The sequence below is a fragment of the Oncorhynchus keta genome, chromosome 17 (genome assembly GCF_023373465.1).
Source record: "Oncorhynchus keta strain PuntledgeMale-10-30-2019 chromosome 17, Oket_V2, whole genome shotgun sequence".
NCBI classification, from domain to species: domain Eukaryota; kingdom Metazoa; phylum Chordata; class Actinopteri; order Salmoniformes; family Salmonidae; genus Oncorhynchus; species Oncorhynchus keta.
The window spans coordinates 28,704,820-28,728,783 of record NC_068437.1 but is presented as its reverse complement, the minus strand read 5'-3'; the positions used below and the strand labels follow the sequence as shown (position 1 = coordinate 28,728,783).

Genomic DNA, 23,964 nt, shown 5'->3' with positions numbered 1-23,964 from the left:
CCAACCAATTCATTCACATTCATAATCCTATTTCCCCTTACCTCTAACCCTAACACTTAACCTAACCTTAACCCTAACCTTAATCCCAGACCACTAACCCTAACCTCTAAGCCTAAAATAGCTGTTTACCTTATGGTGAAATGTCCCCACAGAGTTCTCCTTATTTTACTCTCTTTGTGAGGACTTTGTGTCCCCACAAGGATAGTAAAAACAAGAACATACACACACACAGACACACAGACACACAGACACACACACAGCAGATGCAAAGCACGGTGTGTCGCCTGCAGAGGCCGGGGGTTGCCCCTGACAACTGTTGCTAGGAGACCGAGCCAGAGGGACTTCATAGAGGAGCACACTGGTTCTCCCTCCCTCCCTCCCTCTCTCTCTCTCTCTCTCTCTCTCTCTCTCTCTCTCTCTCTCTCTCTCTCTCTCTCTCTCTCTCTCTCTCTCTCTCTCTCTCTCTCTCTCTCTCTCTCTTTCTCTCTCACTCTCACTCTATCCTCGCTCTGTTTTTCTCCTCTCTCTTTCTCTCTTCCTCTCTCTCTCTCTCTCTCTCCCTTTCTGCAGTATAGAGAAAGACAGTTTTTCTCTCTGAATGGTAGTTTGGTTGAGAAGGATGAAGGTCTTTTCCTTCATGTACCTCCAACACCACAGGGTAGTTTAGGATACTTCAGTGTGTGTGAGTGTGTGTGTGTGTGTGTGTGTGTGTGTGTGTGTGTGTGTGTGTGTGTGTGTGTGTGTGTGTGTGTGTGTGTGTGTGTGTGTGTGTGTGTGTGTGTGTGTGTGTGTGTGTGTGTGTGTGTGTGTGTGTGCGTGTGTGTGTGTGTGCAAGTATGTGTGAGTGCGTGTGAGTGTGTGTGTGTAAGGGATTGCTGGTTAATGAACTTTAGATTAAATGTCAAAGCAAGTCCCTATGCCTGACAACTGCCCTGCTCTCTCAAACATGGCCTGGGAGTTGGTTAACTCCTGACACATAGCTCTGGTAGTTGAAGTCTTCAAATATCAGGCAGCAAGGTACTCATCACATGGGCATGGTTCACCAAGGCATGTGTGCTGCATAGGCAAGCATGCAAACCAAAAGGACCAGTGAGAGATTGTGTGTTTGTGTTTAATTCCTACTCATTTATAGATCTATCAATTTAATCTAGTTCATCTCCCCTCTCCAACATGACCACGGTGTTTGTATAATGTCTGATGATTAATGTTGTTATTTGATTTAGTCAGTAATTAACCAGTAGAGTCTGGCTTACTGTTGTAATTCCTCAGCTACATTCTGCTCAGGTCTGTCAATATTCCTACTCTTGGAAAAATCCTTTGGTGGCGGGGGCTTTGCCCTGCCGGCATCTCGGGGAGGGTGGGGGCGAGAGCACCCACTGATGGGCGGCCATTCACATTGTCTTCGTATTGTATTGTTGTTGTTTTAATAAATAAATACAAATATTCACTTTGCACGCTAGTCCTTTGACTCTGCCAACACATTCTTCCTCTGGGATGTGTGGAGGGAGGAACCAGGTTATTGCTCATAATGACTGTGATTGTGGTGCTACCAGAAATAGCCCTGCTACAAGGTATTGGCTTTGGACTGCTGGTATCTAGAGCTTGTAAGCAATATGATATTGAACCTTTCTCTGCAGTCGATATGGTGGTGTAATGCTAGCTAACGGACTTCCCAGCTTTCAATAGTGAACGCTGGTCTGGTCATGGGAATATCAACCAATGGTACAGTATATTAAGTAGAAATTGATAGATAAAAATTGTTAGTGCTTTGAAATGGGGGGAAACATCTATACAGTACCTTATTTCTGACGATATTATATTGATTTAATGTATCGATTCCCTTTTTTTTATAGATAGTTGACAAAAGCTAGTGCTAGTTGGCTGTACCTGTGCCACAACTTTTGTATTTCTCCTCCTGCAGGTAGGCCTTCTTTTTAAATGGTAAGCCAACATGTTTTCAGCACTTTTACTTCTATGAAAGATCAAAACTGTATTATTAGTCCCTCTGAAGCAAACATGTAGTGAGCAATATGTTTGGAACATCGAATCGCAGTACAATTGCAGTATCAAATCGCAATACATAAAGCATTGTGATAAGTTGTGATACACATAGAATCGCAATACATCGTATCGGTACCTAAGTATCAGAATAATATCGTATGGTGAGGTCCCTGGCAATTCCCAGCCATACTTTGTACCCTTAGAGCAACGCATAGTGATTTAATTCCAGCCCAGGAATTGAAGTTCTCCCTCAATAGAACTGACAGATTGATTGACTGATTGGTTGAATTCATTAGACAATATAAATCTACACTACCAATCAAAGGTCTGGGGTCACTTAGAAATGTCCTTGTTTTTGAAAGAAAAGCACATTTATTGTCCATTAAAATAACATCAAATTGATCAGAAATACAGTGTAGACATTGTTAATGTTGTAAATGACTATTGTAGCTAGAAACGGCAGATTTTTTATGGAATATCTACATAGGCGTCAAGAGGCCCATTATCAGCAACAATCACTTCTGTGTTCCAATGTTCCAGGTTTATAATTTTAAAAGGATAATTGATCATTAGAAAACCTTTTTGCAGTTAAGTTAGCACAGCTGAAAACTGTTATGCTGATTAAAGAAGCAATACAACTGTAGACTAGTTGAGTATCTGGAGCATCAGCATTTGTGGGTTCAATTACAGGCTCAAAATGGCCGGAAACAAAGACTTTCTTCTGAAACTTGTCAGTCTATTCTTGTTCTGAGAAACTAAGGCTATTCCATGCAAGAAATTGCTGAGAAACTGATGATCTTGTACAATGCTGTGTACTACACTCTTCACACCCTTCACATACCAACGCAAATGGGCTCTAAACAGAATAGAAAGCGGAGTGGGAGGCCCCAGTGCACAACTGAGCAAGAGGACACAGAACAGTGGATAATCTTAAGTACAAGACACAATTTAATCTGAGAGACACTCTCTTCCACTTTGAGCCATTTAAGGCTTTCAAAGAGGGAATGGTCAAGAAGCGTAAGAGCTGGAAGTTTAAGAATAATCCTGAATAATTTGTTCTGATGTCTGCAATTTATTTTTTATTAACTTGGGGGCACTATTGTACCAGGAAGAGCATGCATAGTCAAAGTGGCACTGAACAAGAGCCCCTGCCAATGCCCCCATTGCATTCTTATCCAGATATTTGGAGGTTCTTGCCAGAAACCTAATTTTATGGTTCACTTTGGACATAACGTTTTGCGCCATACTCTCCCCTGTCAGATGGTTATCTAGCACACATCCAAGATAATTAACAGAATATTTTGCTGTAACTACTATGTCACCTACTACCACCTTAAAATCAGGAGATTTCCTCAGTTTAATGTTGGACCCGAACAAGGTGGACTGTTTTGAAGTGACTGCTTATTGTCATATAGCCATTTACTGACTTTCAGAAGTTCAGCACTGAGGGCTTTCTCAACCACATTTTGTATTTTGGGGAAACCAGCAGTGCAGAATCTTCTGCATAAAGAAAAAGGTCACCTGTAAAGGCAGATTTAAGATCATTTAAATACAACAGAAAGAAAGTTGGACCCTGCACATTTCCTTGGTTCAAGATTTTGGGTTTAGACCGGGTCCCATCCACATCCACCATCTGTTTTCTTCCTTGCAGATAAGAGCTAACCCATTTTACTGCTAAGTTGTTAAAGCCCATGGCTTTTAGTTTGATTAACAGAATATCATGATCCTCTGTATCAAATGCCTTTTGGAGATCTAGCATAAACATACCACAACATTTCACTCGGTCTACTCCCTTCCTTATGCGGTGAGTTAGATATAGTAGTCAAGTGTTGGTGGAATGGGATTTCCTAAAGCCAGGTTGGAGCTCATATTTATTTTTTATTTTTTTAATTTTACCTTTATTTAACCAGGCAAGTCAGTTAAGAAAGTAAGGAAATATATAACAGACAATGTCACACACACACACTTCATGTCTCTCAAGTCGAAGCTATTCACCCGCGTTAACAGAGAAGCTATATGAGCAAGCAGCTGTTCTGTGTGGTGGGAGATTGAGTGAGCTGTAAAAGTGTGACAAAGTCACATATTGACTTTCTGGGTCGCTCCCTTCAGACCACTGCCATGAACAATGAACAAACCGATGAACATTGAATGTGACGTTATCTCTCTCTCTATCATTCAATTCATTTAAATGTCACAAGCCATGTGGAAAGTGTGGTTACATTTGCCAAAGGAAATTGTAATAAGAATGACTAACTCTATCAGCACTCTCTCTTTCCACATGTGCTGTTCGCTGTCCTTTCCCTGTTCAGGTGAGTCTCTGTCCAATCCCCCCACACTCATACATGCTCACACTTGCAAGTATCTGGACATGCACACAAGCAATTTATTTTATTTTATGTTTTTGTATAAAAAAGTAACCTTGTTTGGTTGGTTTACACATTGAAAAGTCCATACATTCCATTTTAATAGCTCATAGTGATGGGTTGATGGCGAACGTTGGGAACCAAATCGTATCTGTGACAGGGCCGTTCATTTGGCTCCCAAATGTGTGTACTGCAACTACAGCTTTTTAGCTCCAGAAATGATTATCTGTAGATAAGTCATAAAAACACTCTCTGAAGATAATTCCTCAGTAGGCAGTGAGGAAAGAGCCTTATTCTGATCCTAGCTCGATTTGACAGTGTGTACAATAAAAACTGTAATGTTTGTTTACACGCAATCTAATTTCATCAGGTAAACATTTATTTGTACTCATATTTCACGATCAGACATAATGGTAGGCAACCATTTAGGCTTTACATTACATGTTGCTTTTTTTCATGTTTTTTCATCAATTGTCAATTGTTAAGCACTACTGAACAAAGAGTCATTTGGGAGTTCTTTTTGGTGAACAGAGCCAAAATCTCCAGCTCACTGAAACGACTCAGAAGGTCCATTAATAATAGCCTAATGCATGAATGTCAAGTCTTAACAAGTCTCACATTGATCACGTCTGTTAGAAAATATCAATCACAAGCTGGAGACATCGTTTAGAAAGGAGAATCACTTAAACATGTATTTCCCTTCTGTGATGTCTTCTAATTGATAATTGCTGCTATTAAGTCCTGTGCTTTCTGCAGCTTGTTTAGCAGCGGCTAACAGGCGTACGCCATTAGCATGTCTTCTGTAGAATGTAATTGCAGTCTTTAATTGAAACACAGAAAATTACACGTTTACTATGTCTGTCTGTGCTGTGGATTTTACACAATTTTGCTCGTGTAAACACATGCACACACAGTCTGGTGTTTTATTACAGACATGAAGCCATTGTAGATCAGTGTAGGGCACTTGGTAAAGTTTAAGACATTGGTTTCCAGGGGAAAGGAGGAGAGAACAGGAGACAGAAAGGCTGTAGATGGGTATACAGGTAGGGTATAGGGTGTATAAAGGCATGGTTTAAGGTGAAGGGTGCATAGAGGATGTTTTATGGAATGATGACTGTCACCACTTCCTCCTAAGTCGGTCCCTCTCCTTGTTCGGGCGGCGTTCAGCGGTCGACGTCACCGGCCTTCTATTCATCGCCGATCCACTTTTCATTTTCCATTTGTTTTGTCTTTGTCTTACACGTCTTGTTTCAATCCCCCAATTACTTGTTCATTATTTAACCCTCTGTTCCCCCATGTTTGTTTGTGAGTAATTGTTTATTGTATTGCGGTCCATATTTGTGGTATTTCTACGACGTGTATTGTGATATATTTGAGTAGAATTGCTTTCATTACTCATATCTGCTGTCCTGCGCCTGACTCATCTCACCAGCTACACACAGATGCTTTACATTGACACACAGGGTTGCAGGGCTGGGGTCAATTAGAATTGAAGGCAATCAATTCAGGAAATGACTTTAATAAAACATTCAAAAATATAAAAACATTTGATATAAATAGCTTCTACTCCTCAATTTTGAATTGAGCAGCAATATGTAACTTTTTCGGCAATTCGACCACATTCACAAAGAAATTTGAGTTATAGATGTGTCATTCTCATTGAAAGCAAATCTAAGAAGTGGTAAATCTGTTCTATGTGCGCTATTTCTATACTAACCCAGGCTTAAGTTTCATTTTTGCATCTTTTACTTTCAGTTTTGTACACCAGCTTCAAACAAGCTGAAAATACAATATTTTTGGTTATTAAAAATATATTTCTGTCACGATCGTCTGAATGAATGGACCAAGGCACAGCGTAATTAAATATGATCCCCAATCAGAGACAACAATAGACAGCTGCCTCTGATTGGGAACCATACCAGGCCAACAAAGGTCAGGGCGTGACAATTTCACAGCAGTTTAGATGGGGCAACGATTCTCTACACTTAAAAACTGGGTGTTTCGAGCCTTGAATTCTGATTGGCTGACAGCCGTGGTATATCAGACCGTATAACACGTGTATGACCAAACATGTATTTTTACTACTCTAATTACATTGGTAATAATAGCGATAAGGGACCTCGGGGGTTTGTGGTTTGTGGTATATGGCCAACTCCGTGTTGCGTCGCACATTAAAAACATCCCTTACTCGTGGTATTTTGGCCGTGTGCCACACTCCCTCGTGCCTTATTGCTTAAATATGCCATGGCATTGTTGAATACTTGTTTCTGATTGGCTTGGAGGGCATTCTAGAACATGCATTATTTCCCTATAATGCCCAGTATATTTGCACGGTAGAATTCAATGGCTACAGTTCATTCTTACATGTTCTATGTTTGAGCTGCTTTTAAAAGCAAAAGACAAATTGAAAACATTATTGGATTTGTTGAATTTGATTTTCATAATGGCAAGATAGGACTGATGGTTTGGTTAGCTAAACTAGCAAGTCTGTTTGTTTGGTTAGCACGGCAACTAATGTTGCTATCTAGTAAACTTGCCAGCTGCTTCAGTGGATGTTGAACACATTTCTACAGATAAATGAACACATTTCTAGCGGCAAATGTGTTAAATTATAGCCAGAGTATAAAATAGGTCATCAACTTGGGGCTTTATGTGCGTAGAAGGTTTGTTCCGCTAGCGTGTCGTGGAACACACCTTCCATGTTGTTCTTTATTTTCCATAGAGTGCATAGTCCCTCGTTGATAGTCCCTTACTTAATGCCCATTCTAGAATGACCTTCCAGCCAAAGTACTCAACAACGCTGTTGTGTGAAGGGAATTTATCATTACTCACTGTGTATTTATTATCACCTTTATTATTACTCACTGTGTATTTATTATCACCTTTATTATTACTCACTGTGTATTTATTATCACCTTTATTATTACTCACTGTGTATTTATTATCACCTTTATCATTACTCACTGTGTATTTATTATCACCTTTATTATTACTCACTGTGTATTTATTATCACCTTTATTATTACTCACTGTGTATTTATTATCACCTTTATTATTACTCACTGTGTATTTATTATCACCTTTATTATTACTCACTGTGTATTTATTATCACCTTTATTATTACTCACTGTGTATTTATTATCACCTTTATTATTACTCACTGTGTATTTATTATCACCTTTATTATTACTCACTGTGTATTTATTATCACCTTTATTATTACTCACTGTGTATTTATTATCACCTTTATTATTACTCACTGTGTATTTATTATCACCTTTATTATTACTCACTGTGTATTTATTATCACCTTTATTATTACTCACTGTGTATTTATTATCACCTTTATTATTACTCACTGTGTATTTATTATCACCTTTATTATTACTCACTGTGTATTTATTATCACCTTTATTATTACTCACTGTGTATTTATTATCACCTTTATCATTACTCACTGTGTATTTATTATCACCTTTATCATTACTCACTGTGTATTTATTATCACCTTTATTATTACTCACTGTGTATTTATTATCACCTTTATTATTACTCACTGTGTATTTATTATCACCTTTATTATTACTCACTGTGTATTTATTATCACCTTTATTATTACTCACTGTGTATTTATTATCACCTTTATTATTACTCACTGTGTATTTATTATCACCTTTATCATTACTCACTGTGTATTTATTATCACCTTTATTATTACTCACTGTGTATTTATTATCACCTTTATTATTACTCACTGTGTATTTATTATCACCTTTATTATTACTCACTGTGTATTTATTATCACCTTTATTATTACTCACTGTGTATTTATTATCACCTTTATTATTACTCACTGTGTATTTATTATCACCTTTATTATTACTCACTGTGTATTTATTATCACCTTTATTATTACTCACTGTGTATTTATTATCACCTTTATCATTACTCACTGTGTATTTATTATCACCTTTATCATTACTCACTGTGTATTTATTATCACCTTTATTATTACTCACTGTGTATTTATTATCACCTTTATTATTACTCACTGTGTATTTATTATCACCTTTATTATTACTCACTGTGTATTTATTATCACCTTTATTATTACTCACTGTGTATTTATTATCACCTTTATTATTACTCACTGTGTATTTATTATCACCTTTATCATTACTCACTGTGTATTTATTATCACCTTTATTATTACTCACTGTGTATTTATTATCACCTTTATTATTACTCACTGTGTATTTATTATCACCTTTATTATTACTCACTGTGTATTTATTATCACCTTTATTATTACTCACTGTGTATTTATTATCACCTTTATTATTACTCACTGTGTATTTATTATCACCTTTATTATTACTCACTGTGTATTTATTATCACCTTTATTATTACTCACTGTGTATTTATTATCACCTTTATTATTACTCATTGTGTATTTATTATCACCTTTATTATTACTCACTGTGTATTTATTATCACCTTTATTATTACTCACTGTGTATTTATTATCACCTTTATTATTACTCACTGTGTATTTATTATCACCTTTATTATTACTCACTGTGTATTTATTATCACCTTTATTATTACTCACTGTGTATTTATTATCACCTTTATTATTACTCACTGTGTATTTATTATCACCTTTATTATTACTCACTGTGTATTTATTATCACCTTTATTATTACTCACTGTGTATTTATTATCACCTTTATTATTACTCACTGTGTATTTATTATCACCTTTATTATTACTCACTGTGTATTTATTATCACCTTTATTATTACTCACTGTGTATTTATTATCACCTTTATTATTACTCACTGTGTATTTATTATCACCTTTATTATTACTCACTGTGTATTTATTATCACCTTTATTATTACTCACTGTGTATTTATTATCACCTTTATTATTACGTGTTTTACTTTTCTATTTCTCTTTTTTCTATATCTCTGCATTGTTGGTAAGGGCCCGAAAGTAAGCATATCACTGTTAGTCTACACCTGTTGATTTAAGACCATGCGATGAATAACATTTGATTTATTCATGCTTATTTATGCTTCTACACCTGCATTGCTTGCTGTTTGGGGTTTTAGGCTGGGTTTCTGTACAGCACTTTGAGATATCAGTTGATGTACGAAGGGCTATATAAATACATTTGATTTGATTTGATGTCATATACAGTATACAATCTTCATATACATATACAGTATACTCTAACAATCTCATGAATAGAAATAACGTGACAATGCGATGACTGGAAGGAACATTTCACCTTTGTTCTCGAACGTTTTCTCAGTAAACACAAGCATCACTGGCGTACCGGACACCCCCGCAGCCCCCACAAGGTGGAGGGGCCCACGAGCTTTGGGATGCCCGTGCGTCATTAATGTCCACCATTTTGACAGTAACCCTCCCAAAAATGATTCATAAACCTTTTTAATTTCCATATATACTTGGATGCTGAGTGTTTATTTCTTGTGTTTCAGGAATGTGACAGAAAAAGTGACTTAAAGAAATGAAGAAATAACTGATTGAAAGGTTAAGGCGATATTGGTGACTAAATGCAGTGGTCAAGGCCATAAAGGTGCCAGTGCAGTGAGTGGAGCTTACTCAAGTGCTCAAAAGCCCATATCAGACCAAGAGCCTAATGCTTCTTAGGTAGTTCTTTATGAGTTTTAGTTTAGAAAACGTTCTCTCCGCAGAAGCAACATTAACAAGGAATGGTAAAAACAGCTTGATTACCGTAGCAACATCATGGAAACTGCAGGGAGTGGTGCTTCAAATACAACATTTCTGCAATATCTTTAATTGACCCTCTCATTCTCCTTAATTGCTGGACTCAACACATTACCCAAAGAGATTACTACTCAATTAGCTCATTGGGCAGAGATTTTTTACAGGGAATTTCCTGCAATTCTACCAATTTATAAACCAATTTAAAACTGAAATATCACATTTACACAAGTATTCAAACCCTCTACTCAGTACTTTGTTGAAGCACCTTTGGCAGCGATTACAGCATAGAGTCTTCTTGGGTATGACGCTACAAGCTTGACACACCTGTATTTGGGGAGTCTCTCCAATTCTTCTCTGCAGATCCTCTCAAGCTCTGTCAGGTTGGATGGAGAGCGTTGCTGCACAGCTATTTTCAGGTCTCTCCAGAGATGTTCAATCGGGTTCAAGTCCGGACTCTGGCTGGACCACTCAAGGACATTCAGAGACTTGTCCCAAAGCGACAAGTGCGTTATCTTGCTTGTGTGCTTAGGGTTGTCGGTGAACCTTTGCCCCAGTCTGAGGTCCTGAGCAGGTGTGTGTGTGTGTGTGTGTGTGTGTGTGTGTGTGTGTGTGTGTGTGTGTGTGTGTGTGTGTGTGTGTGTGTGTGTGTGTGTGTGTGTGTGTGTGTGTGTGTGTGTGTGTGTGTGTGTGTGTGTGTGTGTGTGTGTGTGTGTGTCTATCACATAGTTGTGTGAATTGGCTTGTCTTTATGGGTGATTGTGTTGTGGACCATATAATAATCATATAGTTGAATAATGTGTTCAAATGAGCTTTTCCCCCTAAAAACCTTGTATTAACATTAATCCAGATCTAAATGGGTCTGCATAATGAATGATATGTTAATTCGCTTCATTATAACGTTATTTACATATTCTAGAAATCTCTGTGTGTACGTTTGTAGACCAGTTACCATAGCTTGTAAGTGAGCAGCTAAATTCCTTTCTGTGGGAGTCACGCATGCACGTGCAAATGGTGTACTACATCAAGACGTATGACACGTAACCCCTAGAAGTCACCCCAGTGATATCAGAGATGGTCCATAGATGATAGCAGCGCCCAATTAAAAACATTGGGAAGGGATTCAGGTGGAAATGTAGATTGAATGAGAGAAAAATGTGATTGTAAAGATGGAGATTTACAGAGCAGGAGACTTAGCCATGGGGAGATAAATAAGAAACAATGAGATAGAGAAGATACAGAGAGGAAGAGAAGAGAGTGAGCAAGCGAGGGAAAGTGAGAGAAAGAGGGTGACACAGAGAGAGTGTTGGTAGAATGAATAGGGAATTGCGGCGAGAGAAGGAGAGAGTAGGAAAGTAGGAAGAGAGGGAACACAATCAGTCGATTATCTCGTCTCCATTATTCTTCCCTATTGGATTCCCTTTCAGAGATCTGTATTTAACCCTAATTTACCTCTGGAGGACTGGAGAGACAAGATGACTCCTCGACCGCTGTTGAACTGAGTTGTTGAGTTATTTACTGTTACGGTAAATGCTTCAAATATGAGGTTTAGAGATATGTTGGATAGATTTAGACTTGGTTTCACATGGGTTTTATTTTGGAGTTATACTTAAGATATACTTTTGTAATTGGTATTGGTGAAGTTGAGATGAGTATTCCAGTTGTGTTAGAGAGGCTTTCTAGGTATTGACCATCTCTGTGCGTTATTGGGCAGTGATGTCTGTGTCGTCCAGTCACAGTGGTAAATCGATAGTGTATCAGTGTTGCAGTAAATTGCCTGGTTGTCGGCACGAATCAATTACTGGTCCCACAGCCACCAGTGGTAATTGTAGGGATAGCAATTCAGACACTCTCACGTGCACACACACACACACACACACACACACACACACACACACACACACACACACACACACACACACACACACACACACACACACACACACACACACACACACACACACACACACACCCACACACACACACACACACACACACACACACACACACACACACACACACACACACACACACACACACACACACACACACACACACACACACACACACACACACATCCACATTACTGTATTATGATGGCTTCATCACACTCATGGAAATGTAACATGAATAAAAATCCACCTTAACTCTACCTGGTTTACAGCTCTACATTAGTGTGAATGTCATATGCCTCTTCTATAGTGACCAAAGGTCCACATTTCCAGCATAAGTATAACTCCAACTAACATAATGTTAAATCCATAAACCATGAATGCCAGGGTGTAGGTCATTACTTTGAGGGTAATTTCAGATCACATCGTGTTATACATTTTTATCTAGACTGCTATAGCAAGGATATAATTTAACCTTGAATTAAATGGCACAGTGATACTAATGACCCACTGTGGTAATTCCATTGGTGTGGGTGGGTGTGTGTATGCGCTTGTGGGTGATTGTGTGGGTGATTGTGTGGGTGATTGTGTGTGTGTGTGTGTGTGTGTGTGTGTGTGTGTGTGTGTGTGTGTGTGTGTGTGTGTGTGTGTGTGTGTGTGTGTGTGTGTGTGTGTGTGTGTGTGTGTGTGTGTGTGTGTGATTCCAGACGGTTTGATTGAATTCCTAGTGCTGTGAGTGTAACTAGGTCAGAGAGAATCCAGGCTAAAGACATCCTGCTAATTAATCTCCTTATACTCTCCAGTACTACGGGACTGCCTCTCATCACTGTTGCGTTTGAGCCAGAGCAGGTATTGAACCAGCAACAGTGTGGTTATACAGCAAGCACGCTATTAAGATTAGCAGATTTCAAATTGGCAGGAACCTTACTATAGTGTCCTAACTATTTACTAACTACTCAAATTTGCTTCTGTAATGGCACATTGGGACTCATCCTGTCTTTGAATCTTTAAATAAGATAGGAATGACAGGATGTTGTTCAATACTATGATTCAGAGATTTCCCAGATTCAGAGATTTTCTCTTCATGGTCTCAGTCGTTCTCTCGCTCTCTCATTGTTGAATGATGCTGTTGCCATGGTACCGCTGAGATGACGCTAGGAGCGCAGAGGCGAGGCTTCACCTTGTAGGTCCCCTCTACTCTACAGACACGGACAAGCATGCCAAGAGTGTGCAAAGCTGTCATCAAGGCAAAGGCTGGCTACTTTGAAGAATGTCAAATATAAAATATATTTTGATTTATTTAACACTGCTTTGGTTACTACATGATTCCATATGTGTTATTTCATAGTTTTGTCTTCACTATTATTGTACAATGTAAAAATTAGCAAAAAGAAAGAAAAGTCCTTACTGTATATATATATATTTAAATACACTGCATGACCAAAAGTATGTGGACACCTGCTTGTTGAACATCTCATTCCAAAATCATTCATATGGAGTTTGTGTCCCCCCCTTTGCTGCTATAACAGCCTCCACTCTTCTGGGAAGGCTTTCCACTAGACTTGCAATTAATCCCAAAGGTGTTCGATGGGGTTTAGGTCAGGGCTCTGTGCAGGCCAGTCAATATCTCCCACACCATTCTCGAACTCGAGAACTCGCTTTGTGCACGGAGGCATTATTATGCTTAAAAGTGGAAAGGGCCTTCCTCAAACAGTTGCCACAAAGTTAGAAGCACAGAATCATCTAGAATGTCATTGTATGCTGTAGCGTTAAGATTTCCCTTCAATGGAATGAATGGGCGTAGCCGAAACCACGAAAAACAGCCCCAGACCGTTATTCTTCCTCCACCAAACTTTACAGTTGGCACTACGCATTGGGGCAGGTAGTGTTCTCCTGGCATCTGCTAAACCCAGATTTGTCTGTCGGACTGCCAGATGGTGAAGAGTGATTCATCACTCCAGGGAACATGTTTCCATTGTTCCAAAGTCCAACGGCAGCGAGATTTACACCACTACAGCCGATGATTGGCATTGCGCATGGTGATCTTGGGCTTACTGAGCTTTTCAGTAAGGCCATTCTACTGCCAATGTTTATGTATGGAGATTGCATGGCTATATACAACATTTTTACATCTGTCAGCAATGGGTTGTGCCTGAAAGAGCCAAATCCACTCATTTAAAGGGGTTTCCACATACTTTTGCATATATAGTGTACATTATAGGGGTCTTCCATTCAGTCGATCCCATAATACCTACAATTCCCACAGATCGATATGCTACCTTGCACCTGAATAATAATAATAATGAAATATATATACAGTCATGTAAAAAAGTAAGTGCATATTAGGACAGATGGATAGATAATCTTCCCTTCAACACTACTGACAGATAAAGGTAACCTAATTTAACAAATGACACTGAAACATTATGCTCTGCAAAAATGTATTCAGAAAAAAATCTACAGAAATGGAATTCAATAGTGTGGAACAAATAAGCACACCCCTAGCTTCAATTGACCCCTTTGGCTGAAATAACTTCATGCTGCCGTTTCTTGTAACTGTTTATCAGTCTTTTACATCGACTGGGAGGATTCTTACTGTACTGCTTCAGCTGTGTCATGTTCGAGGGCTTTCTGCATGCACAGTCTGCTTCAAGTCCCCCAACAGCATTTCAACCGTATTGAGACCTGTGCTTTGACTCGGCTATTCCATAACCCTCCATTTCTTATTTTTGAGCCATTCTGTTGTAGCTTTGCTTGTGTGTTTTGGATCATTGTCCTGTTGCAAGATCCATGTTTGGTTCAGCCTCAGCTTTTTGACAGATGGCCTTACATTCTCGTCAAGAATTCTCTGGTGCAAAATGGAATTCATGGTTGACTCAATGATGGCAAGTTGGCCAGGCCGTGGGGTATCAAAGCAGCACCAAACCATAATGCCACCGCCTCCGTGCTTTACCGTTTACCGTTTACCGTGATGATGTTCTTCTGTTCAAAGGCAGTGTTTTGTTTTCGCCAAACAACTCCACCTTTGACACATCTGTCCAGAGCACATTGTTCCAATACCCCTAAAATGTACACTGGTCTTTACCCAGGTACACGTCAGTCATGTCTTGATATTATTTTTTGAGAGCAGAGGCTTCTTCCTTCCTGACCTCCCATGTAGGCCAAGTTTGTGCAGTCTCTTTCTGACAATTGACTCATGCACTTCAACATTGATCGTGGCAAGAGAGACCTGTAGATCTCTTGATGTTACCCTGGGGTTCTTAGAGACTTCTATGAGCATCTTTCAGTCAGCTCTTGGGCTGAATTTGGTGGGATGACCTGTCCTAGGTAGATTGCCAGTGGTCTGGAATCTTCTCCATTTGTAGATGATCCGTCAAACAATGGAATTATGTTATTATTATTCAAATTGGTTGGAAATTGATTTGTAGCCCCTCCCAGACTCATGTGCTTCAATAATCTTTCTTCTGAGGGCCTCGGGTAGGTCTTTTGATCTTGGCATGATGTGTTACCACACACCCATATGGTTAAGACCGAAACCAGACCAAGTTTCTAATCTTTATGGAAGGCTGGACCCTCCCAAGTTACTCTAATCATTTGCACCTGTTTTGGTGCACCTGATTCTAACTTTAGCCATTTCATGTGATGTAAAGGTAGGGCTGTTCTCACTTTTCCGCATTAGGAAATGACATTTTCAAAGTAAAACATGTTTTGTGTGATTTGTTAAATTGGCTTAGCTTTATCGATGAATGTGGTTGGAATTTAGCTCAAATATCCATGTGTCCAAATGTGTCCACTTTCCAGGGGGTTTAGTTAGTTTTCACTGACTGTATAAACCGTATATATGATTATTTTCTAGCTAGGTAGAATTTTGATCTGTGGGAATTCTGGCAGAATGTCTTTTGCAGTGATTTTACATTGTATTATGGGATCAACTGAATGGAATACCCTTATAATGTAAGCATGAATTTCATATTGAGCATCCCAAGGTGTGTGTGTGTGTGTGGTGTGTGGTGTGTGGTGTGTGGTGTGTGTGTGTGTGTGTGTGTGTGTGTGTGTGTGTGTGTGTGTGTGTGTGTGTGTGTGTGTGTGTGTGTGTGTGTGTGTGTGTGTGTGTGTGTGTGTGTGTGTGTGTGTGTGTGTGTGTGTGTGTGTGTGTGTGTGTGTGTGTGTGTGTGTGTGTGTGTGTGTGTGTGAATCATCCCCAGTATTGGAAGAGAATGGAGGGGGATCAGGTTGCTAGGGATTTTAGAGCTTCTATTGTCTGGGTAACAATCAAGCTCTGGAGAAGACACCCCATGACCCTTACACACACACACACACACACACATTATGACCCCAGCCAAGGGTTAGAGCCGGAGAGAACAAGGGAGGGGTAGCAATAGGGAGATAGAAATTAGGAGGGAAAAGGGCAAGAGAACAAGAGAGGGAGGGTGCAACCATGTGAGTTGAAAGAAAGACAGAGAGAGAGAGCACTGCTTGGAGAGCTGTGCTGTGTGAAAAAGACCAACGCTCGTTTGTCACGGTGAAGGGAACAAATGTAGCTGGAGGCAGAGTGAGAGAGAGATAGAGGCGGGTCAGAGGGAGAGCGAGATAGAAAGAGAGCGAGGGAGAGATATCTTCCAACATCACTGCACACTGAAGCTACCGTGGAGAGTGACACATAGCGAGTTTGTCCTTTCCTTCTATGCACCCCTCTGTATGTGTATGTGTGCACGTGCCAACGAGAGAGGACTCACACACACATTCTCCTTCAGTCTCCTCTGGTCTCAGGGTGGATTGGGAGCGTTGTGTTGGAGATACTAGGAATGATGATGAGACAGCATTCCTAACAACGTTCCTAACAGGATCTATTTATCTGGAACACAATATACTGACTGACCGGATCACTACCAGGATCTGACATGGAAGGACTCCTCTCTCCTATGAGGACCAGGGTAGGTGTGTGTATGTGGGTGTGTATGTGGGTGTGTGTGTGCTTGTGTGCCCTTGTGCATGTGTGTGTGCTAGTTTTCCAAGCTTATGTTACTATGGTGATGATGAACCTGAAATATGAGTTTACAGGGTTCGGTTGCCATGACAATTCTTATGCTACTCTCACTGTGGTGATCATAGATGCGAGAGGCAAAATGAAAGATTAGGATGTTGCTAGGGGCGATGGGCAGAATGTTGGAGATAGAAGTACTGCTGTGAGGAATCAGGTTTACATGTGTGTGTGTGTGTGTGTGTGTGTGTGTGTGTGTGTGTGTGTGTGTGTGTGTGTGTGTGTGTGTGTGTGTGTGTGTGTGTGTGTGTGTGTGTGTGTGTGTGTGTGTGTGTGTGTGTGTGTACACTGTATGTGTGTAAGTGTGTGAGAGAGTGTGTGTGTGTGTTTGGCTAAACAAGGGGAACCTTTGAAAGCATGACTCAGTGCCCGTTCACAGCAGTGCCTATCTCTCTACAGTTCCATTTGTTCCATACAAAGGGGGAGTTTAAGATAGAATGTGTGTGTGTGTGTGTGTGTGTGTGTGTGTGTGTGTGTGTGTGTGTGTGTGTGTGTGTGTGTGTGTGTGTGTGTGTGTGTGTGTGTGTGTGTGTGTGTGAGTACACATCATAGTATAAACTAGAGATTGGGAAGGGCAGTGCTGCTGTAACCTAAAATGCTGTAATACATATGGTTATGACCAATGTGCTGATGCTGCTACTGTGTCCAGATAAAATCGCATTTTCATATTATCATCAGAGAGGAATGGAGAGGAGGAGTGGTGGTCTATGTTTGTCAGTGTATTGATGATTAATGTCCTCTGTGCAGTAAGATATGCAGTGAGTAGTCATCTCTCCCTCTCTCTCTCACACACGCACGCACGCACGCACGCACGCACGCACGCACGCATGCACGCACACACACACACACACACACACACACACACACACACACACACACACACACACACACACACACACACAGTTCTACAGTGGGCTGAGGGATTGTGTAGTTTTCAGAGCTGGTCATTTACACAGGATCCCCCTTCTCTCACTCCCCTCACCCCCTACCTCTTCCCTGTGCCCCCCCACCACCACCACCCTTCTACTCTCCAATCTGTTATCAGCTTTTCCCAGCCACACTGAGTGGTGAAGGTGTAAATCCAAGCTGTTGGCTATAAACCGTTAGATGTAGATTGACTGTGTAATGAAGTCAAGCTAGTTTCAGCTACTTTAGGTTGGTAAGTTAGTTGGTAGGATGGTAGGTTGGTAGGTTGATAGGTTGGTAGGATGGTAGGATGGTAGGTTGGTAGGTTGATAGGTTGGTAGGATGGTAGGATGGTAGGATGGTAGAATGGTAGGTTGGTAGGATGGTAGGTTGGTATGATGGTAGGATGGTAGGTTGGTAGGATGGTAGGTTGGTAGGTTGGTAGGATGGTAGGTTGGTAGGATGGTAGGATGGTAGGTTGGTAGGATGATAGGTTGATAGGTTGGTAGGATGGTGTGACACACGGATGAGGACAACTATTATTTTAATGAACATGTAACACAGGAAGTTCCAACCCTGTGTGTGTGTGTGTGTGTGTGTGTGTGTGTGTGTGTGTGTGTGTGTGTGTGTGTGTGTGTGTGTGTGTGTGTGTGTGTGTGTGTGTGTGTGTGTGTGTGTGTGTGTGTGTGTGTGTGTGTGTGTGTGTGTGTGTGTGTGTGTGTGTGTGTGTGTGTGTGTCATAGAGAGACTGATCTAATCCTCTCCACTAAACATTTTGACCCCGGTCTGTGAGCAGTAGAGGTGTGTGGGTAATATCACTGAGGAAGCCTAGCCAGTAAAAGCACTATATTAAAACCCATGTTGTGATATTTCCATTGTTTGCTCTATAACCCATTTGTTCATACACCACCGTGATATACAATAAGGCTGTGACAACAAAAAGACAGTCACGCAGTGGCGGAATAAGTTCAACTACACATACGTTTGTTTCATCACAAAAACAGAGAGAAACATCTGTCCGGTGAAGTCCACAAAGCAAATATTACATGTAACAGAAAGTTATATGACCTGCAGTGTGGTCAAGCAAGTTACTGTTTTCAAGAGTTTACTAAACAACTACTGATGTAGAACCAGGGAGTTACCTCCAGTCAGCACAAAGACAACAGGAGCACTGCTTCCACTAATCCAGCACCATTTACACTTCAACATTTTAACATCATCAAATCACTAAGGCTAAATATGCTTAGTTCAACACACTGGAAACAAACTTAAAGATACCAAAAACGATTTAGTCCAATCAATGTTGCTAAATATCTGGTAGCTGTCCAGGGTACTGATTTCTGTGTGTGTGTGTGTGTGTGTGTATGTGCGTGCGTGCGCAACTAAAACTATTTCTTGGACTCATCCTACTTGTAGAATAGTTGAACAGCAATGCCATCCTCCTCTCTTTCATGTTGGCAAAGCGGTCTATGGCTCTGTCATACAGTATACTTCTCGTTTTTGTTTTCATTGGCTACCTAGATAAAATGCTTGCTAGCCTGACTTCCTGGCTGAGTAACAATGAACCAGCTAAGTTAGCTAGCTAGTTAACATGAGACTACTAGGATACATATTGAACTTCAATCATCTCAGGCCAGTGACACAACATATTCATTTATGGTTAGATCAGAATCACTGTCATAATCATTGGCTGTACAGAGAATTAAGTCAAAAACAAGTCCAAATCCCTGTCTCCATCCATGGCTTAGGAAGGGGCTGATTAACAAGCTAGCAACTGTAGGACATCAACACAAGCAGAGTAGAAGCAGACATGTTTTTTTGAAAATGATGTTTTGCTGAGAAAGTCAATATTTGATTTGTGTGAAGCCAAATCCAAACTGGCCTCCCTCGGGGGGGGGTGTTTTGATGCACCAGGACAACCCACAGTTGAGCTCAGCTCAATGCTGATTGGCTAATTATTTTATTTTAAAATGTATCAAGGGAGTCCAAATGCTTGCTGGCATCAATCAATCAAATGCTATGGCAGCAACATGTCATACTCTTTTGGTCCAGACACATTCAGATACATGAGCTACACATACTGAGACAGAGGGGCGCTGTTTCCATTGTTCAGATGATTTGTCCGGTGAGATTCAGCCGCTTGCAAATTGATGACATTTTTTGAAAACACAGAGGTAAAACACAGAGATAAATAATTTTACCATTTCTATTTTCTTTTATTGGTCAAATATTTGGGGAAGCCTGGCTTCCCTAGGTATCCATGAATACATGGCACTGTGTAAGTCCACAACCAGTTCTGCAGGGTTTAATCCAATCAGATGACCTGATGGTGTTGTCACACACTGCTACACTGCTACACTCGTCACTCTCTCTCACTCTTTCTCAATCTATTGCCCACATACTCACTATTTCTCTCTCTCTCTCACACTCACTCTCTCTCTCTCACACTCACTCCCTCACACTATTTCTCTCTCTCACACTCTCTCTCTCTCTCTCTCTCTCTCTCTCTCTCTCTCTCTCTCTCTCTCTCTCTCTCTCTCTCTCTCTCTCTCTCTCTCTCTCTCACACTGTTTCTTTCTCTCAATTCAATTCAAGGGGCTTTTTTGGGGAAACATATGTTAACATTGCCAAAGCAAGTGAGGTAGATAACATACAAAAGTGATACATACAATAAAAATGAACAATAAACATTACACTCAAAGTGTAAAGACATTACAAATGTCATATTATGTATATATAAAGTGTTGTAATGATGTGCAAATGGTTAAAGTACAAAAGGGAAAATAAATAAACATAAATATGAATTGTATTTACAATGGTGTTTGTTCTTCACTGGTTTCCCTTTTCTTGTGACAAAAGGTCACAACTCTTGCTGCTGTGATGCACATTGTGGTATTTCACCCAGTAGATATGGGACTTTATCAAAATCGGGTTTGTTTTCGAAATCTTTGTGGATCTGTGTAATCTGGGGGAAATATGTGTCCCTAATATGGTCATACATTTGACAGAAGGTTAGGAAGTGCAGCTCAGTTTCCACCTCATTTTGTGGGCAGTGTGCACATAGCATGTCTTCTCTTGAGAGCCAGGTCTGCCTATGGTGGCCTTTCTCAATAGCAAGGCTATGCTCACTGAGTCTGTACATAGTCAAAGCTTTCCTTAAGTTTGGGCCAGTCACAGTGGTCAAGTATTCTGCCACTGTGTACTTTCTGTTTAGTGCCAAATAGCATTCTAGTTTGCTATGTTTTTTTGTTAATTCTTTCCAATGTGTCAAGTAATTATCTTTTTGTTTTATCATGATTTGGTTGGGTCTAATTGTGTTGCTGTCCTGGGTCTCTGTGGAGTCTATTTGTGTTTGTGAACAGAATCCCAGGACCAGCTTGCTTAGGGGACTCTTCTCCAGGTTAATCTCTCTGTAGGTAATGGCTTTGTTATGGAAGGTTTGGGAATCGCTTCCTTTCAGGTGGTCGTAGAATTGAACGGCTATTTTCTGGATTTTGATAATTAGCGGGTGTCTGCCTAATTCTGCTCTCCATGCATTATTTGTTGTTTTATGTTGTACACAGACAATTCTGCAGAATTCTGCATGCAGAGTCTCAATTTGGTGTTTGTCCCATTTTGTGAATTCTTGGTTGGTGAGCAGACCCCAGATCTCACAACCATAAAGGGCTGATTCAATTATTTTTTATAATTATTTTTTGCCAGATCCTAATTGGTATGTCAAATTGTATGTTCCTTTTGATGGCATAGAACGCCCTTCTTGCCTTGTCTCTCAGATCATTCAGAGCTTTGTGGAAGTTACCTGTGACGTTGATATTTAGGCCAAGGTATGTATAGTCTTTTGTGTACACTCGGGCAACAATGTCTAGATGGAATTTGTATTTGTGGTCCTGGCGACTGGACCTTATTTGAAACACTATTATTCTTGTCTTACTGAGATTTACTGTCAGAGCCCAGGTCTGGCCGAATCTGTGCAGAAGATATTAGTGCTGCTGTAGGCCCTCCTTGGTTGGGGAGAGAAGCATCAGCTCCTCAGCAAACATTAGAAATTTAACTTAACTAGTAGGGTGAGCCTGAGTGCTGCAGACTGTTCTAGTGCCCTAGCCAAATCTCTCTCTCTCTCTCTCTCTCTCTCTCTCTCTCTCTCTCTCTCTCTCTCTCTCTCTCTCTCTCTCTCTCTCTCTCTCTCTCTCTCTCTCTCTCTCTCTCTCTCCTCTCTCTCTATTAGCGGTCATCTGATCTCTGTAATAGGTTTATCCAGATCTATCTGTGAGCCGAGCCAAGGGTAGAGTTAGTGGGGGGTTAGGATGGTTAGGAGGGGTTTGGGGGATAACATTGGTCAGACAGCCATGGCACATAGTCAACCGTAGCCATCTCTCGCAGTGTGCAATCCCCATCCAACCAGCCCTAAATGTATAGATGCCATCTCAATATCCATCCCAGCCAAGCCAAACCAAACAGCCAAGGGGAGATCCATGGATTTCATTGACTGGAGTGTCAGACATGATGACAGTTGTCTGCTAATGGAAGGTCTGTGTTTCACACAGTATACTGTACATTTGAATGGGTTTGTGTTGGGTTATTCAAGTATAAGTATTTTCATTGGTACACTACAACATATCTCTTTATTTCCTTTTTTCTCTCTATCTCAATCTCTCCATCTTTCTTACTCTCTATATACAGTATCTCTATCTCTCTCTTATCCATCAGTAGCCATGGCAGTTATCCGAGTCAGTCAAGCATCACATTTGAAATAAACAAGCATCATTGGACTGTACTTTAATGTCTCTTTGTCTAGTTATGTAGCTACGCAGAGTTCAGAACACACACAAACACTGGACGATGTCACTGGAACTACAGTATTTGCAGTAATGGAAGGATTTGATGTTGCATTCACTGCTTACAATTGGAGCCAGAAAAATACTTGGAAACACATTGTTGTACAGCATCTCACTTCAATGTTCTTTATTGTACTCTTTATTTCAGTTTCTTTCTTTCTCTCTGTCTCACGCTCTCTCTCACACTCTCTCTCTCTCTCTGTATCTGTCTCTCTCTGTCTCTTGCTCTCTCTCTCACGCTCTCTCTCACACTCTCTCCCTCTCTCTCTCTGTATCTGTATCTGTCTCTCTCTGTCTTTTGCTGTCTCTCCACCCCCTCTCTCTCTGTGTATCTGTCTCTCTCTCACGCTCTCTCTCTCACGCTCTCTCTCTCTCTCTCTCTCTCACTCTCTCTCTCTCTCTCTCTCTCTCTCTCTCTCTCTCTCTCTCTCTCTCTCTCTCTCTCTCTCTCTCTCTCTCTGTATCTGTCTCTCTCTGTCCCTGTATCTGTCTCTCCTGTCCCTTGCTGTCCCCCTCTCTCTGTATCTGTCTCTCTCTATATATATATATATATCTGTCTCTCTCTCTCTCTCTGTATCTGTATCTATATCTCTCTCTGTCTCTCTCTCTCTCTCTCTCAATCTGTATCTGTCTCTCTCTCTCTGTATCTCTCTCTCTCTGTATCTGTCTCTCTCTCAATCTGTATCTGTCTCTCTCTCTCTCTCTGTGTCTCTGGGGCGGCAGCGTAGCCTAGTGGTTAGATCGTTGGACTAGTAACCGGAAGGTTGCAAGTTCAAACCCCTGAGCTGACAAGGTACAAATCTGTCGTTCTGTCGTTCTGCCCCTGAACAGGCAGTTAACCCACTGTTCCCAGGCCGTCATTGAAAATAAGAATGTGTTCTTAACTGACTTGTCTGGATAAAGGTAAACTTTTTTTTTTTTTTTTTTAATCTCTCTGTCTCTCTCTCTGTATCTGTCTCTCTCTCTCTCTCTCTCTGTATCTGTCTCTCTCTGTCTCTTGCTGTCTCTCCACCCTCCCTCTCCCCCCGCCCCTCTCTCTCTGTTTCTGTCTGTTTGACTCAGAAGCTTACAGCATCTGCACCAGACTATGGAGGTATAATCACTATATACTTTGTATATTATAGTGTACACGCACATACCTTGTGGTACCCTCTGTAGTGTGTAAT

At 40.4% G+C, this 23,964-nt stretch overlaps 1 protein-coding gene across 2 annotated transcripts in view; it reads left to right on the top strand.

The window, feature by feature from the left end:
* Positions 1–23,964, top strand: part of LOC118396254 (FERM domain-containing protein 4A-like) — a 232,967-nt gene that overhangs the window by 13,810 nt on the left and 195,193 nt on the right. Inside the window, exon 1 of one of the 2 annotated variants that reach the window (XM_052465818.1) lies at positions 16,620–16,950. The exons of the other annotated variant lie outside the window; for it this stretch is intronic. Coding sequence (XP_052321778.1) covers positions 16,918–16,950 — 33 coding nt within the window. The 5' untranslated portion in view covers positions 16,620–16,917. Of the gene's footprint in view, positions 1–16,619; positions 16,951–23,964 lie in introns of those variants that run through there. 2 annotated transcript variants of the gene reach the window in all.